Raw genomic sequence first — 13913 nt, forward strand, 5'->3', positions numbered from 1 at the left:
AACTGCTTGGAGAAAATGTAGAATCAACACTCCAAAAAAAAAAAAAAATAGGTGCAGGCAATGATTTTGTTAATAGGATTCCTAAAACTCAGGAATCAATGTCAAAAAATATTAAATAGGATGGCATCAAATTAAAAAGCTTCTGTGAAACAAAGGAAGCCATTAAGAATGTGAAAAGAGAACCTACAGAATGGGAGAGAAATATTTGCTAGTTACTCTTTTGACAGAGAATTAATATAAAGAACTCAAAAAATTGAACACCAAAAAATACATAACACTTAATAGATGGGCAAATGAACTAAACAGACACTTCTCAAAAGAAAAAAAAATACAAATGGCCAACAAATATATGAACAACATTCAAATCTTTAAAAAATATTTCTTTTAGTTGCAGATGAACACAATACCTTTATTTATATGTGGTGCTGAGGATCAAACCCAGTGTCTCACGCGTGCCAGGCAAGTGCTCTACCACTGAGTCCAGCATTCACATTGTTAGCAATTACAAAAATGCAAATCATAATTACACTGAGATTTCATCTTACCCTAGTTGGAATGACAGCTATTTAAAATACAAACAGTAGGGATTGGGATTGTAGCTCAGTGGTAGAACACTTACCTAGCATGTGAGAGGCACTGGGTTTGACCCTCAGCACCACATAAAAATAAGTAAATAAAATAAAGGTATTATGTCCATCTACAACTAAAATCATTTTTAAAAGAATACAAATAATAATAAAATAGGGATAAGATGTAGAGAAAAAGGAACATTTTTATACCATTGGTGGAATTGTAAATTAGTACACCTACTATGTTACATAGTATAGAGGTTCCTCAAATGACTAGGCATGGAACCACCACATGACCAAGTTAGTCCAGTCTTCAGGATTTACTCTAAAGAGTTAAAGTCTTCATATATATTAATACATACATAATACTATGGAACTAGTCTAGTTTTCTGTGAATGGATGAATAGATAAAGAAAACTCTACAGAATAGAGCTTCATTGACCCATAAAGAAAAATGAAGTTATGTCATTTGCAGGAAAATGAATTGGAACTTGAGAACATTATGTTAAGCAAAATAAGCCAACCTCAGAGTCAAAGGTCATATGCTTTCTGTCGTATGTGGAAGCTAGGGAAGGAAAAGGCAAAAAAAGCGGGATTCTCATGAAAATTAAAGTGAGACCAGTAAAGAAGAGGAAAGGGACCAACCAAAGGATAAAAGGAAAAGGGGAAATACTAGAGATTGATATTGGCCAAATTATATTGTTGTATCGTGTACATGTTTGAATACATAACAACGAATACCACCAACATGTACAATTATAATGCACCAATAAAAATATTATTTAAAACAAAAAAGAATAAAGATTCTAGGTTTGAAATTCATCTTAGTGAAATATTTTTCATCAAGTAAAGTCTATTTAAGTGACATTTCTAAACATACTCTAATTACTAGGGTCTAGCAGATATCTACATTTTACCCCAAAACTGCTCCAATATCAAGCTGATGGCTCTCTCCTGGAGCCACTATTGAACACAGGATCTATATACAATTCATATGTTTAATCACATATAACTTCTTATAAGTTATTACTTAATAACATTTGCATTCCTATCCTAACCTAGATTATAAAGTCAAAGAAAATAAATCATACACCAGGGGAGGGAAGAGGAGAGGAAAGGGAAGTAATATGGAACAAAATTAACCTAATTATGTTTTTTTATTGAGTACATGTATGAATATATAACAACAAATCCCACTATTATGCATAATTTAAATGCACTAATAAAAACAAACTTGGAAAAAGAAATCATTCTTTGCATTTTTTATATTCCCCAAAGCATTTAGCATATGCTGAACAAATTGACAATAACTGACTATTTGATATGGAGTAAAATAATTGGAGTTACTTTGAAAAATATCTCAGCTAGATTAAAAATTGTCAAAGTTACTAGGAAAACTTAATATAATTTACTTCCTAAAAAATTGTGCTCTGAGGCTGAGGCTGTTGCTCAGTGATAAAGTGTTGAGAGCCACAGCCGAAGGGGCCCCAGCAAACTTCCAGCTGCCAGCAATCCAGCTGCCGGCTGATGATTGGCTCACAGCGGCCCCAGCAACATCTAGCTGATTGGCTCCTTGGCCCCAGCAACATCTAGCTGATTGGCTCCTCTGCGGTGATGCTCATTGGACTGTTTCCCTGCCCTTTCAGACCACGGAGCTGCTCATTGGGGGACTTTTTGGCTCTGCCCACGTGACCCAGCCAATCGGCCTCAAGAGCAGGAGGATTGTGGGAGGTGGAGAGAAGCTTGGAGGGGGAGAGAGAGGCTTGTGGAAAGCCGGTGGTGGCAGTTGAGGCTCTGAGGGGTTTTTCCTGAGAGGCTGTTTGTTTGGCGTGTTTTGTTCAAAAAATAAAGTTAGTTTCTTTTGACAAGTGGCTCCTGATTGTGCCCAGCCAGACTGCGGCATTTGGTGGCTCGCACGGGGAGCGACTGAGGGTAAGTGAACTGCTCGCCCCTGAGGGCAGGGCGAGAGGATGGGTAGCCATTTTAAGATTCTTCTTTTGTTATTTTGTTTCACTTTTGTTTTAAGTTGCCTGTCCCTGGAGATGAGTGAGATGGAAGAAAAACCGCTCACATCTGAGGAAAAACTATTTACGTCTGAGGAACAGATAGGGAGAAAGGACGGATGCACATGTCAGGAGGATAGAAAGGCTATAATGACTTTTTGTTGTTCCCTTTTTATTTCATTCTGTCTCGGTTTTGTTTGGCGTCATCTTGTTGGGTTGTATTATAGTAGAAATACGGGATCAGAAATTAGTAAAAAACAAACTGAAAGAGTGTTAAGTAAATTGTTAGAGGAAGGAGGCATCCCAGTAAAATCAATAGCAGTCAGGGCATACGTTGATACAATACAAAAATGTAGCCCATGGCTTTTTAAGGAGGAGTTGTTAAATATATCACAATGGAACCATCATGGTGAAGATTTAAAAAGAATAGAAAAGAAAAGCCCAGGGACTCTGCCAGTTGGCACATTGCCATTGTGGACGTTCATATCTTGTTTGCTTAGTCCAAAGCCTTCAGTTCAGACAATGGTAGAGGAAGGAGAAGACATAATGATTCAAGTAAAAGAGAAGGTCTCTCAAGTTAGTCAGACAGAGGAAAAGATTCAAGTAAAAAAGAAGGTCTCTCAAGTTAGTCAGACAGAGGAAAAGATTCAAGTAAAAGAGAAGGCCTCTCAAGTTAGTCAGACAGAGAAAGAAAGTATAAAACAGAAAAAGCCATCAGGGGGAAAGTTACAACAGGAGATTGCTACTAACACCTTTCTATCACCAGAGGGTGTAAGTGTCCAACCAACAGCACCACCTCTACAGGAGACTGCTACTAACACCTTTCTATCACCAGAGGACGTAAGTGTCCAACTAACAAGGCCACCTCCATATGCTGGGAGGTCCCCAACCCCCGCAGTTGATAGTTGGGATCCTGAGACAAGATCTCAAATATTAACATGCCCTGTATTTGAGGCAGGAGGGCAGCGATTTTACCAAGTTTTAAATTTCAAAACAGTGAAGCAGCTAAAAGAGGCTGTAACAACCTATGGTCCTCAAGCACCCTTCACTGTAAGCTTGGTCGAATCCATTAACAACTTGAACATGACGCCAGCAGATTGGGCTAATATGTGTAAAGCTGTGCTAAATGGAGGACAATACCTGTTATGGAAGGTTGCCAATGAGGAATTTTGCAAGGAGACGGCTAGGCGAAATGCAGCAGCTGGTTATCCTCAGAGAAATCTAGATATGTTGTTAGGAAAGGGACCTTATGAGGATCAGCAGCAACAAATTGCATATGATCCTGGCGTATACGCACAAATTGCTGCAGATGCAATTAAGGCATGGAAGACTTTACAAGGACATGGAGGTTTACAAGGTCAATTATCTAAGGTAATACAAGGAGCTAATGAACCTTATGCTGAATTTGTAGATAGGCTTATTCAAACAGCTACCAGAGTTTTTGGGAATACAGAACAAGCAATGCCATTACTAAAACACCTGGCTTATGAGCAAGCGAATCGTTGGTGCAGAGATATCATTAGACCATGGAAACATGAAGATTTAAACACATATATTAAATTATGTAGAGACATTAATGAACAAGAGCAAGTCGTGGCAGCTGCAGTAAAACAGGCTTTAGATGCCAGAGACATTAATGAACAAGGGCAAATTGTGGCAGCTGCAGTAAAACAGGCTTTAGATGCCAGGCCAAGAACATGCTACAATTGTGAACAAACAGGACATTTTAAAAGGAATTGCCCCATTGGAGGAGGGTTTAACAAAACTAGGTATCCAAGGAGTAGAATACCAGGTATTTGCCCACGATGCCGTAGAGGGAGACATTGGGCTAATGAATGCCGTTCTCAAACCACCATAGAGGGTACTCCATTATCAAAAAACGAACAAGGACCAGGTGTTTATCCACGATATCGTGGAGAAAGGCATCAGGCTCCATTGCCAAAAAATGGACAAGGGGGCCCAATGCTCCGGGGCCCAAAACCACAAATATACGGAGCACTGGAGGAACCCAGCAACCCCATCAGGGTAGTGCCCAGGACACATTGTCCATCAGATCCCTCATCAGACAAACCAGAGGGAGCGCAGGGTTGGACATCTGCGCCTCCGCCAGAGCAGTACTAACTCCAGAGATGGGAGTTCAAATCATTCCCACAGGGGTGAAAGGACCTCTTCCCAAAGGAACAGTAGGCTTATTATTGGGACGCAGCTCTTCTACTCTAAAAGGACTTATGATAAGTCCTGGGGTAATTGATCCCGATTATGAAGGTGAAATAAAAATTATAGCCAGTTCTCCAAAGGGTATATCAGTAATTTCACCAGGAGATAGAATAGCACAGTTACTAATAATACCCAGCCTACATGATAAATTTTCCAGTCGTACTGTAGAAAGAGGTTCCAAGGGATTAGGTTCCACAGGTGTAGATTGGGCTATGCTTTCTTTAAATTTAGATTCTCGCCCCATGCTAAAACTAAATATTCAAGGACATGAATTTAATGGGCTACTGGATACAGGTGCAGACCTTAGCATCATCTCTCGTCAAGAATGGCCAAAACATTGGCCATTACAACAAGCCACTCAAACGCTTCGAGGCCTAGGAGTGGCGACTAATCCCCATAGAAGTGCAATGGTATTAGATTGGAAGGATCCTGAAGGATGTGAAGGAACTATACAGCCATATGTATTGGATCATCTTCCCGTAAATTTATGGGGACGAGATGTCCTAGATCAATTAGGTTTGACATTAACAAATAACATCAACCAAAATGCACCCACTATTATGACTAGACAAGGTTTTAGGAAAGGAAAAAGATTAGAAAAACAAGAACAAGGTATAGCAGCACCAATACAAATAGATCAAGGAACAGACAGACATGGGTTGGATTTTCAGAAAGGGCCACTGAGACAATAAAAATTACTTGGAAATCAGAAAGACCAGTATGGGTTCCTCAGTGGCCCCTGACTAAAGAAAAGATACAAGCAGCCCATGACCTGGTCAAACAACAATTAGCAGAAGGACATATACAACCTTCTGTATCTCACCATAATACTCCCATTTTTGTCATCAAAAAGAAATCTGGTAAATGGAGATTATTGCAAGATTTAAGAGCCATTAATAATGAGATGGTGATTATGGGACCTGCTCAATCAGGGATTCCTCAATTGTCTGCTTTGCCAAAAACCTGGTATGTTTTAGTTATAGATATTAAAGATTGTTTTTTTTTCAATTCCAATTCATCCTGAGGATAGTCCACGTTTTGCATTTACTATCCCTGCACTGAATCATGAAGGTCCTGATCAGAGATATGAATGGAAAGTACTCCCTCAAGGGATGGCTAACAGCCCAACTATGTGTCAAATTTATGTTAACAAAGCAATCCAGCCACTTAGAAATCAAAATTCTGAACTACAAATATTTCACTATATGGATGATGTATTATTAGCACACAAAGATAAAAACACATTGCTAGAATGTTATGCCACACTTACAAACTTATTAAAAAATTATAATCTAGAGATAGCAATAGATAAAGTACAATTAAATTTTCCAATTAATTATTTAGGAGTTCTATTATCCTCAACCATGGTCCGTCCACCAAAAATTCAAATACGAGTAGATCAACTCAAATCACTTAATGACTTTCAAAAGTTATTAGGAGACATAAATTGGATAAGGCCTTATTTAGGTATACCAACAGGAGAGTTGGGACCTTTATTTGATATCCTAAAAGGTCCATCAGATCCAAATTCACCCCGAATGTTAACGCCTGAAGCAAGAAAGGCATTAAAAATCATTGAAACATATATGGAAAATATGCATTTGGATAGAATTGATATAAGTTTGCCTTTATTATTTATTGTACTACCAACAAAAAATATTCCTACAGGAGTATTTTGGCAAGAAGGTCCATTATTATGGATACATTTATCTTATTCTCCTAACACTATTCTTACTAGGTATCCTGAGGCTGTAGGACAATTAATACTCAAAGGAATAAAAGCAGCAAAGGGAGTGTTTGGAATTTCTCCCAATAAAATTATTACTCCATATACTATGAATCAAATTGATGAGTTAGCTAATGAGTTAAATACTTGGGCAATAATCATGTGCAAATCTAATGTTTCATTTGATAACCACTTACCATCTAATCCTTTATTGTCTTTTTGGGCATTGCATCCTGTAATTTTTCCAAAAATGACAAGAAAAACACCTATCATGAATGCTCCAAATATATTCACTGATGGGTCAAATAATGGTACAGCAGCAGTAGTTACCCCTGATCAAACTTTTACATTTTTAGTACCCAAACAATCAGCTCAAAAGGTAGTTAATGCAGTTTTACAAGCTTTTGTGATGTTTAAAGATTCTGTATTTAATTTATTTTCTGATAGTCAGTATGTAGTTAATGCTATAGTATCTCTTGAAGATGCTGGTAGGATTTCCCCTTCTTCTACTGTTTTCTCTTTGCTTTCCACTATACAAAGTCTAATCTGGGACAGAAAAGATCCATTCTTTATAGGACATATCAGGGCACATACAGGATTGCCTGGAGCCCTTAGTTTGGGCAATGATTTAGCAGATAAAACTACACATGACATACATATTTTCTCTACACTAGAAGAAGCTATAAATTTTCATAAAAAGTTCCATGTCAATGCTAATACTTTACAAAAGCGTTTTAAAATAACTAAGGAACAAGCTAGACAAATAATAAAACAATGTCAAAATTGTGTGACCTTTTTACCACAAGTTAATCTTGGAGTCAATCCTAGAGGATTGATACCTAACCATATTTGGCAGATGGACGTCACACACTTGCCAGAATTTGGAAAATTAAAATATTTGCATGTTACAGTTGATACTTCTTCTGGATTTTTGATGGGCTCCCTTCATGCCGGAGAAAAAACTAAAGATGTTATAGCTCATTGCTTACAAAATTTTGCCACTGTGGGTGTTCCAAAACAGTTAAAAACAGATAATGCCCCTGGTTATACTTCTACCTCTTTTAAACAATTTTGCTCAACATTTGGCATTACTCATATAACAGGAATCCCATACAATCCACAGGGACAAGGCATAGTTGAAAGAGCTCATCAAACTATTAAAATGTACTTATTAAAGCAAAAAGAAGGAATTGGGAAGGGGTATATATTCCCCAAAGATAAACTTAAAATAACCCTTTTTACTCTAAACTTTTTAAATTTGGATTCATCAGGACTTAGTGCTGCGGAAAGGCATATGTGTCCAAAAAATGTGCATAAGCCCAAGGTACTTTGGAAGGATATTCTAACAGGACAATGGAAAGGTCCTGACCCAGTAATTGTCTGGAGTCGGGGGTCTGTTTGTGTGTTTCCACAGGGAGAACAGCAGCCGATTTGGATTCCAGAGAGATTAACCAAAGTCCTGACCCAGTGATTGTCTGGAGTCGGGGGTCTGTTTATGTGTTTCCACAGGGAGAACAGCAGCCGATTTGGATTCCAGAAAGATTAACTAAAGCGATTTCTACAGACCAAAAAGAAGATGATTTGGCTCAAATCCATAACAACTGATATCCAAAACTCCAGTTTGGCTATTCTTACATCTGCAACAGAACCAGGATGCTTTTTTCAATATCTATTTTATTATTGCCCTTTGCCATATCATGAAGTTCTATTTTGTTTTTTGAGCTCATACAGACCTAGGTTAATGTTTTGCTGATCAGTTCTATTTTTTGACTATAGAGTTTTTAAACATTGCAATGGAGATTTCACCTGTAAAAGTTATAAGGCCTTTACTATAATGTTATGTGTTGTATGTATTATGTTATGTGTGCACACTTGTGTTTTGTGTTATATGTTTGAATGTCCATATATCATATATGATGAGCGCTCATGATAAAATGGATCCAAATATTTTTTTTTCACGTGATTTATATGGTTTAATTTATATTGGGTAAACAACTGTTGAGGATTGTTTTAATATGTAAACAAAAAAGAAGGTTAACAGATCTGTTTGTTTACTTTCACCTTTCCTTTTCATTATATTTAATAATTCTCTTAAAGATAATGTAAATTGTTAAGAAAATTGTTTTCTTTTAGTGCCTTCTGTAATGTTACATAATTTTTTCTTTAGCCATTATTGCCAGAATTCCTATCTTCATCCCAGTGCTGGTGAAGTCAAAGATAAAACCAATCTACACCTTCTACAATAGCCATCACTGAACTGCTTGCAGAACTTGCCTGGACACATTGTGAGCTCACCTGTATGCATTTTGAACTATCTGTTGGTGCAGCGACTTGTGGTAGTGTTGGGGTATTTTTGCTGATGATGTCACCGGTGGTACAATTTTTCAAAGGAGCCCTCAATTGGCTTAATGTCATGGCATTTTGCATCCTCCTCTACTAGTGATGGTCTAAAATTTGGGGGCCAACAGAGGTGAGGCAAAGAACCTCACCCCCCCACTGGTGCAAAGGCCTATCCACAAGTATGGCTGTATGCTGGACCGGTAGTCAGTGACGGGTATGATCCAATTGCAGTGGTACCAACCTAAGACAGGAGGCTGACGCCTAGAGGTCAGTTCATCCGATGACGGGTAAGGACCATATGTTGAATTGGACTGCCTAACAGGCACGGTCCCTAAGCCACATGCTTGTTGTTTAAACAGAGAGGGGGAGATGTTGAGAGCCACAGCCGAAGGGGCCCCAGCAAACTTCCAGCTGCCAGCAATCCAGCTGCCGGCTGATGATTGGCTCACAGCGGCCCCAGCAACATCTAGCTGATTGGCTCCTTGGCCCCAGCAACATCTAGCTGATTGGCTCCTCTGCGGTGATGCTCATTGGACTGTTTCCCTGCCCTTTCAGACCACGGAGCTGCTCATTGGGGGACTTTTTGGCTCTGCCCACGTGACCCAGCCAATCGGCCTCAAGAGCAGGAGGATTGTGGGAGGTGGAGAGAAGCTTGGAGGGGGAGAGAGAGGCTTGTGGAAAGCCGGTGGTGGCAGTTGAGGCTCTGAGGGGTTTTTCCTGAGAGGCTGTTTGTTTGGCGTGTTTTGTTCAAAAAATAAAGTTAGTTTCTTTTGACAAGTGGCTCCTGATTGTGCCCAGCCAGACTGCGGCAATAAAGTACTTGCCTCGCATGTGTGAGGCACTAGGTTCAATCCTCAGCACCACATAAAAATACATAAAGATACTGTGTGTTCATCTACAACTAAAAAATATTATTAAAAACTTGAGCTCTAATTTTTTTTTCTTTTAAAGGTGAATGTTTCTTTCATTTGTTTTTAGTTGTAGATGGACACAATACCTTTGTTTTACTTATGTATTTGTTTATTTGTTTGTTTTTTAAAGTGGTGCTGAGGATCAAACCTAGTGCCTCACACTTGCTAGGCAAGCACTCTACCACTGAGCTACAACCCCATTTCTATAGAGCTCTATATTTTATTAGAAATGTTACCTTAGTGACTCACCTACTAACCCCATTATTTAGTTCATTGACCACCACTCTTCTGCTCCATGCCATGAGATCTCGTTCTGTGGCCATCTGGCTCCGAGGAGCATTGTTATGCATCTGTCGAACACCTTCAATTTGACCACTACGTCGAAGTCCTATATTTGGGGAAGAGGATATGTCCATATTTGGACTTCGTAGAGCTGAAACACAAATGAAGAAAAATATAATTTTCTGAGCAATAGCACCAATCTTTTAGATGAGGGTTCTTACACAAAATAGGAGATTCAAAGATAGGACTATCTGAAGTATTCCTACCTCTTTGTTCTACATTCTGTACCATCTTTTCTTGTTAATGTCATCAATAAAGGAGCTCAATAAATTTTTAAATCTTCTATAGTTCTTACCATTTACTCAATTCTCACTAAATACAAAAATGGATTCAAATATGATTTGGGAGATTTGCAAATGTTTACTAGTACTGTTTCAGGAAGCATCTTGTTATTCTAAATCCTTCATTTAGTCCATTAAAATATTTCAGAGTAAAGTTTCAATAAAGCTTTCAGAAATAGTATAATAAAGAATATAAACCAAGCCAGGTGTGGTGGCGCATGCCTGTAATCCCAGTGACTCAGAGGTGGAGGCAGGAGGATCGCATTCAAAGCCAGTATCAGCAACATATGGAGGCCCTAAGCAACTTGGTGAGACCCTGTCTCTAAATAGAATACAAAAAAAGGGCTGGGGATGTGGCTCAGTGATTAAGTGCTCCTTTGTTTAATTCCTGGTACCAAAAAAACAAAAAACAAAATAAAAGTATAACCCAAAGTTTTTTTAACATTAAATTTTCATTTTCCAAGACTGATGAGCAGCTAGACACAATGAAATGTGACTGTAATTCCAGCTACTTTGGGGGGTGAGGCAGGAAGATCACAAGTTTGAGGCCAGTCTGGACAACTTAGTGAGATCTTATCTAAAAATAAATAAATAAAAAGGGCTGAGGATGTAGTTCAGTGGTAAAATGCCCCAGGGTTCAATAACCAGTACCAGAAAAAAAGTAACAGAACTTTTAATTTTCTTTAGGGTACTCCAGATAGGTTCTTGCTATTTTTCTAATACTTGCAAATAAAACACTTGCAAGTAAAAACTGAAATATTCAACTGCTATCACTAAAACAAAAAGTCAAAACAAATAAACGCTGTAAATAATAGCCAATAGGGTCCCTTTGACAAATGGGACTCTATTGAATTTTCAAATCTATCCACAGAAACCTAGTATAGAATTTAGAGCTGAAGGTTGATTTAATAAATGGATGTCTAAATCAGGGAAAGCCCTAAGAAAGTTTTATGTCTTAAAAACAAAGGACTTGGAGATATCAGATTACTATTTACAAGTTCAAGGTTCCATAAAGCTTCTTACCTTGTCATTAGGTGCTCCAAACGGCCCAAAATGAAGAACCAATTTTAATTTAATTTTATGGAGATTGAAGAAATAATTAAGTAAATAATTAAGTAAAATATCCTATGAATCACCTTGAATTTAAATATCTTTATTCAATTATGGGCAAACCCAAATGCCATTCTATCCAAATAAATTACCTCAATTATGAAAATATAAAGATATGTGCCAAATTCTCATAAAGCAATTGATAAAGCTAAGATTTATATATAACTGAAATGCACAGTCACATTTCATTTCAAGTGAAAAAATATAAGTTAGAATATCCATTTTTAAAATAAAGTGATTACTTATAACAAAACTTTTACTGATATTAAGATAAATGTATTGTGAAAGTCAATTCAGAGGGCTTCTTGTTTTCCAGCACACTTTTGTAAATTCAAGGGGGGAGACATGGTATGCTGTTCTTCTCTCAGCAAAGAAGGATCAATTTAGGGGGGTAGTGTTTTGTAAACTTAAGGTGGTTTTAAGCTTAAAAACTTATGTTTTTTTGTGATTCCCCTACAAAAGAATTGGAATTATTGCAAGATTTCACTTCTATAAAAAAGTAAAGATTGCAAATAAATTCAATTAGAAGAAAACAGCATATAAAAATATAACATCTGTGTTTTTAGGAGATACAAAGTCATTTTTGTCACAAATAATAATGAGATTAAAACCCCATGGAGTATCTGACATCACAACTGTAAATTAATAAATGTTTTCATTTATAAATAAAATCTTTTCTCACATATAATTCTTTGTTTAAGTAGAATAAAGTATATTCTTTGTACTTTTCAGAAATATACAAACACTTACCACCATTAACAGAGTATGATCTATTAAGTGGAAAATGTGGAACATCTCCTTCATTAATTAGTCTCAGATCTTGTTCTCTTTGTAGTTCCCTGATTATACCATCAAGAATGCTCTCATCTTGATCATTGGTTTGCTGTCCAATTACCTGTTCCACCACTTCGCCATCACCTTAATGAGACCAAAGATAAAAAGCCACAAAATTGATCACATTTTATTATACCCTAAAACCAGTAAAAACAAACTTAACTTATAAATTTTCAGAGAAATAATTGAAAATTGGCTTCAAATGAAAATAGAGTATGCATCAAACAAATTATTTTATAAATCTTTTAATTTTTATGTGTCAGCTTCTCTTTGATTTAGTCAATGTTCCTAACTTAGACATAATTATGAGAAGCATCTCAAAGAATATAAAAGTTAAAACAATTGATTTTAAAATAAATTTCATCCAAAGAATATTCTAAGGTAAAAATCAGAAATTAAAGATTTAAGTAAGGTTTAAACAGGTTCAGTGACCTAAAATATTTATATCTTTTTTGGTGAAAATTGCTTTCTGAAAAGACATAATTATAATTTTCCAAATGAATATATCATTTGCTAACATCCCATTGTTCTTATGAACAAACAATTTTTATTATGAAACATTGAAACTCATTGTTTACCTTAAATGAAAATTTTAAATGTTTTTCTGTCTTAGATATCCCTATTTTTCATCTTTTCTTATAGTCATATCAAGTGGTATCTGATAGAGTAATCAAGAGATCAGATCTTATAAGGAATAAAGAGTGATAAATTATTTTTTATTCAGATGTTTTCAGTTTTTTACACCATTTAATATTCAGTTTTTCTCCTCAGTTAATAATTATGACATCTTCAGAGTAACTATTGGCATAGTTGTCATACCAGTTCACTGCTTTACAAACCTTTATGAGACAGGCATAAAAGGATGTATGGAACTTTATAAAGATCAATTCAAGCCTTAATCCCCTAGTCAAGAAATTGAATTCCAGTTGCAATTTAATAAACTCACTACTACTCCATACCTAAAGAAAACCTACAATTACCAAACTGAGATATAAAGACATTCTATGTGGGAAGGGCAATATACAGAATGGAAATATGCCAATCTGAAGAGGCAAAGATCCTTTGGCACAGAATAGCTTATTCTAATATTTTATTCTATTATCTTCCCACAGTTCATCAAATTTATTGCTGATTCCCCAATATCTTCCAAGATTAATCTTATTTAAACAATCACAACCCATTCCCCAATGTCCAGTAACTTTTTGCATTTTAAGTATGAGGACGGGTAAATATCTACTTTGTAATTTTTTAAGTTTTTTTATAGTGGTAGATAGACAGAATGTCTTTATTTTATTTGTTTATTTTCATGTAGTTCTAATGATCAAACCCAGGGCCTCACACATGCTAGGCAAGCACTCTGCCACTAAGCTAGAGCCCCAGCCCTAGTATGTGGTTTTTGAAGTTTCATCTTCTTAGGTTCAATTAACTAGCGACTTTTAAACTAAAATACCAATACAATGAACAGAGAAATTTCACCAATAATATACATTGAAATTAGTCCATTTAATCATTACTAGAAAGCAATATTACATAGAAGATGATCATATGTAGGGTTTCTATGGAACTAGATCAACACAATT

At 36.5% G+C, this 13913-nt stretch overlaps 1 protein-coding gene across 1 annotated transcript in view; it reads right to left on the reverse strand.

The window, feature by feature from the left end:
* The window catches only part of Brwd3 (bromodomain and WD repeat domain containing 3), a 147645-nt gene that overhangs the window by 42282 nt on the left and 91450 nt on the right, over positions 1–13913 (reverse strand). Inside the window, exons 18-19 of the mRNA XM_027934200.3 lie at positions 12250–12417; positions 10016–10199 (exon numbers count right to left, since the gene is read on the reverse strand). Coding sequence (XP_027790001.2) covers positions 10016–10199; positions 12250–12417 — 352 coding nt within the window. The remainder of the gene's footprint in view (positions 1–10015; positions 10200–12249; positions 12418–13913) is intronic.

Source organism: Marmota flaviventris, chromosome X, assembly GCF_047511675.1.
Source record: "Marmota flaviventris isolate mMarFla1 chromosome X, mMarFla1.hap1, whole genome shotgun sequence".
Classification (NCBI taxonomy): Eukaryota; Metazoa; Chordata; class Mammalia; order Rodentia; family Sciuridae; genus Marmota; species Marmota flaviventris.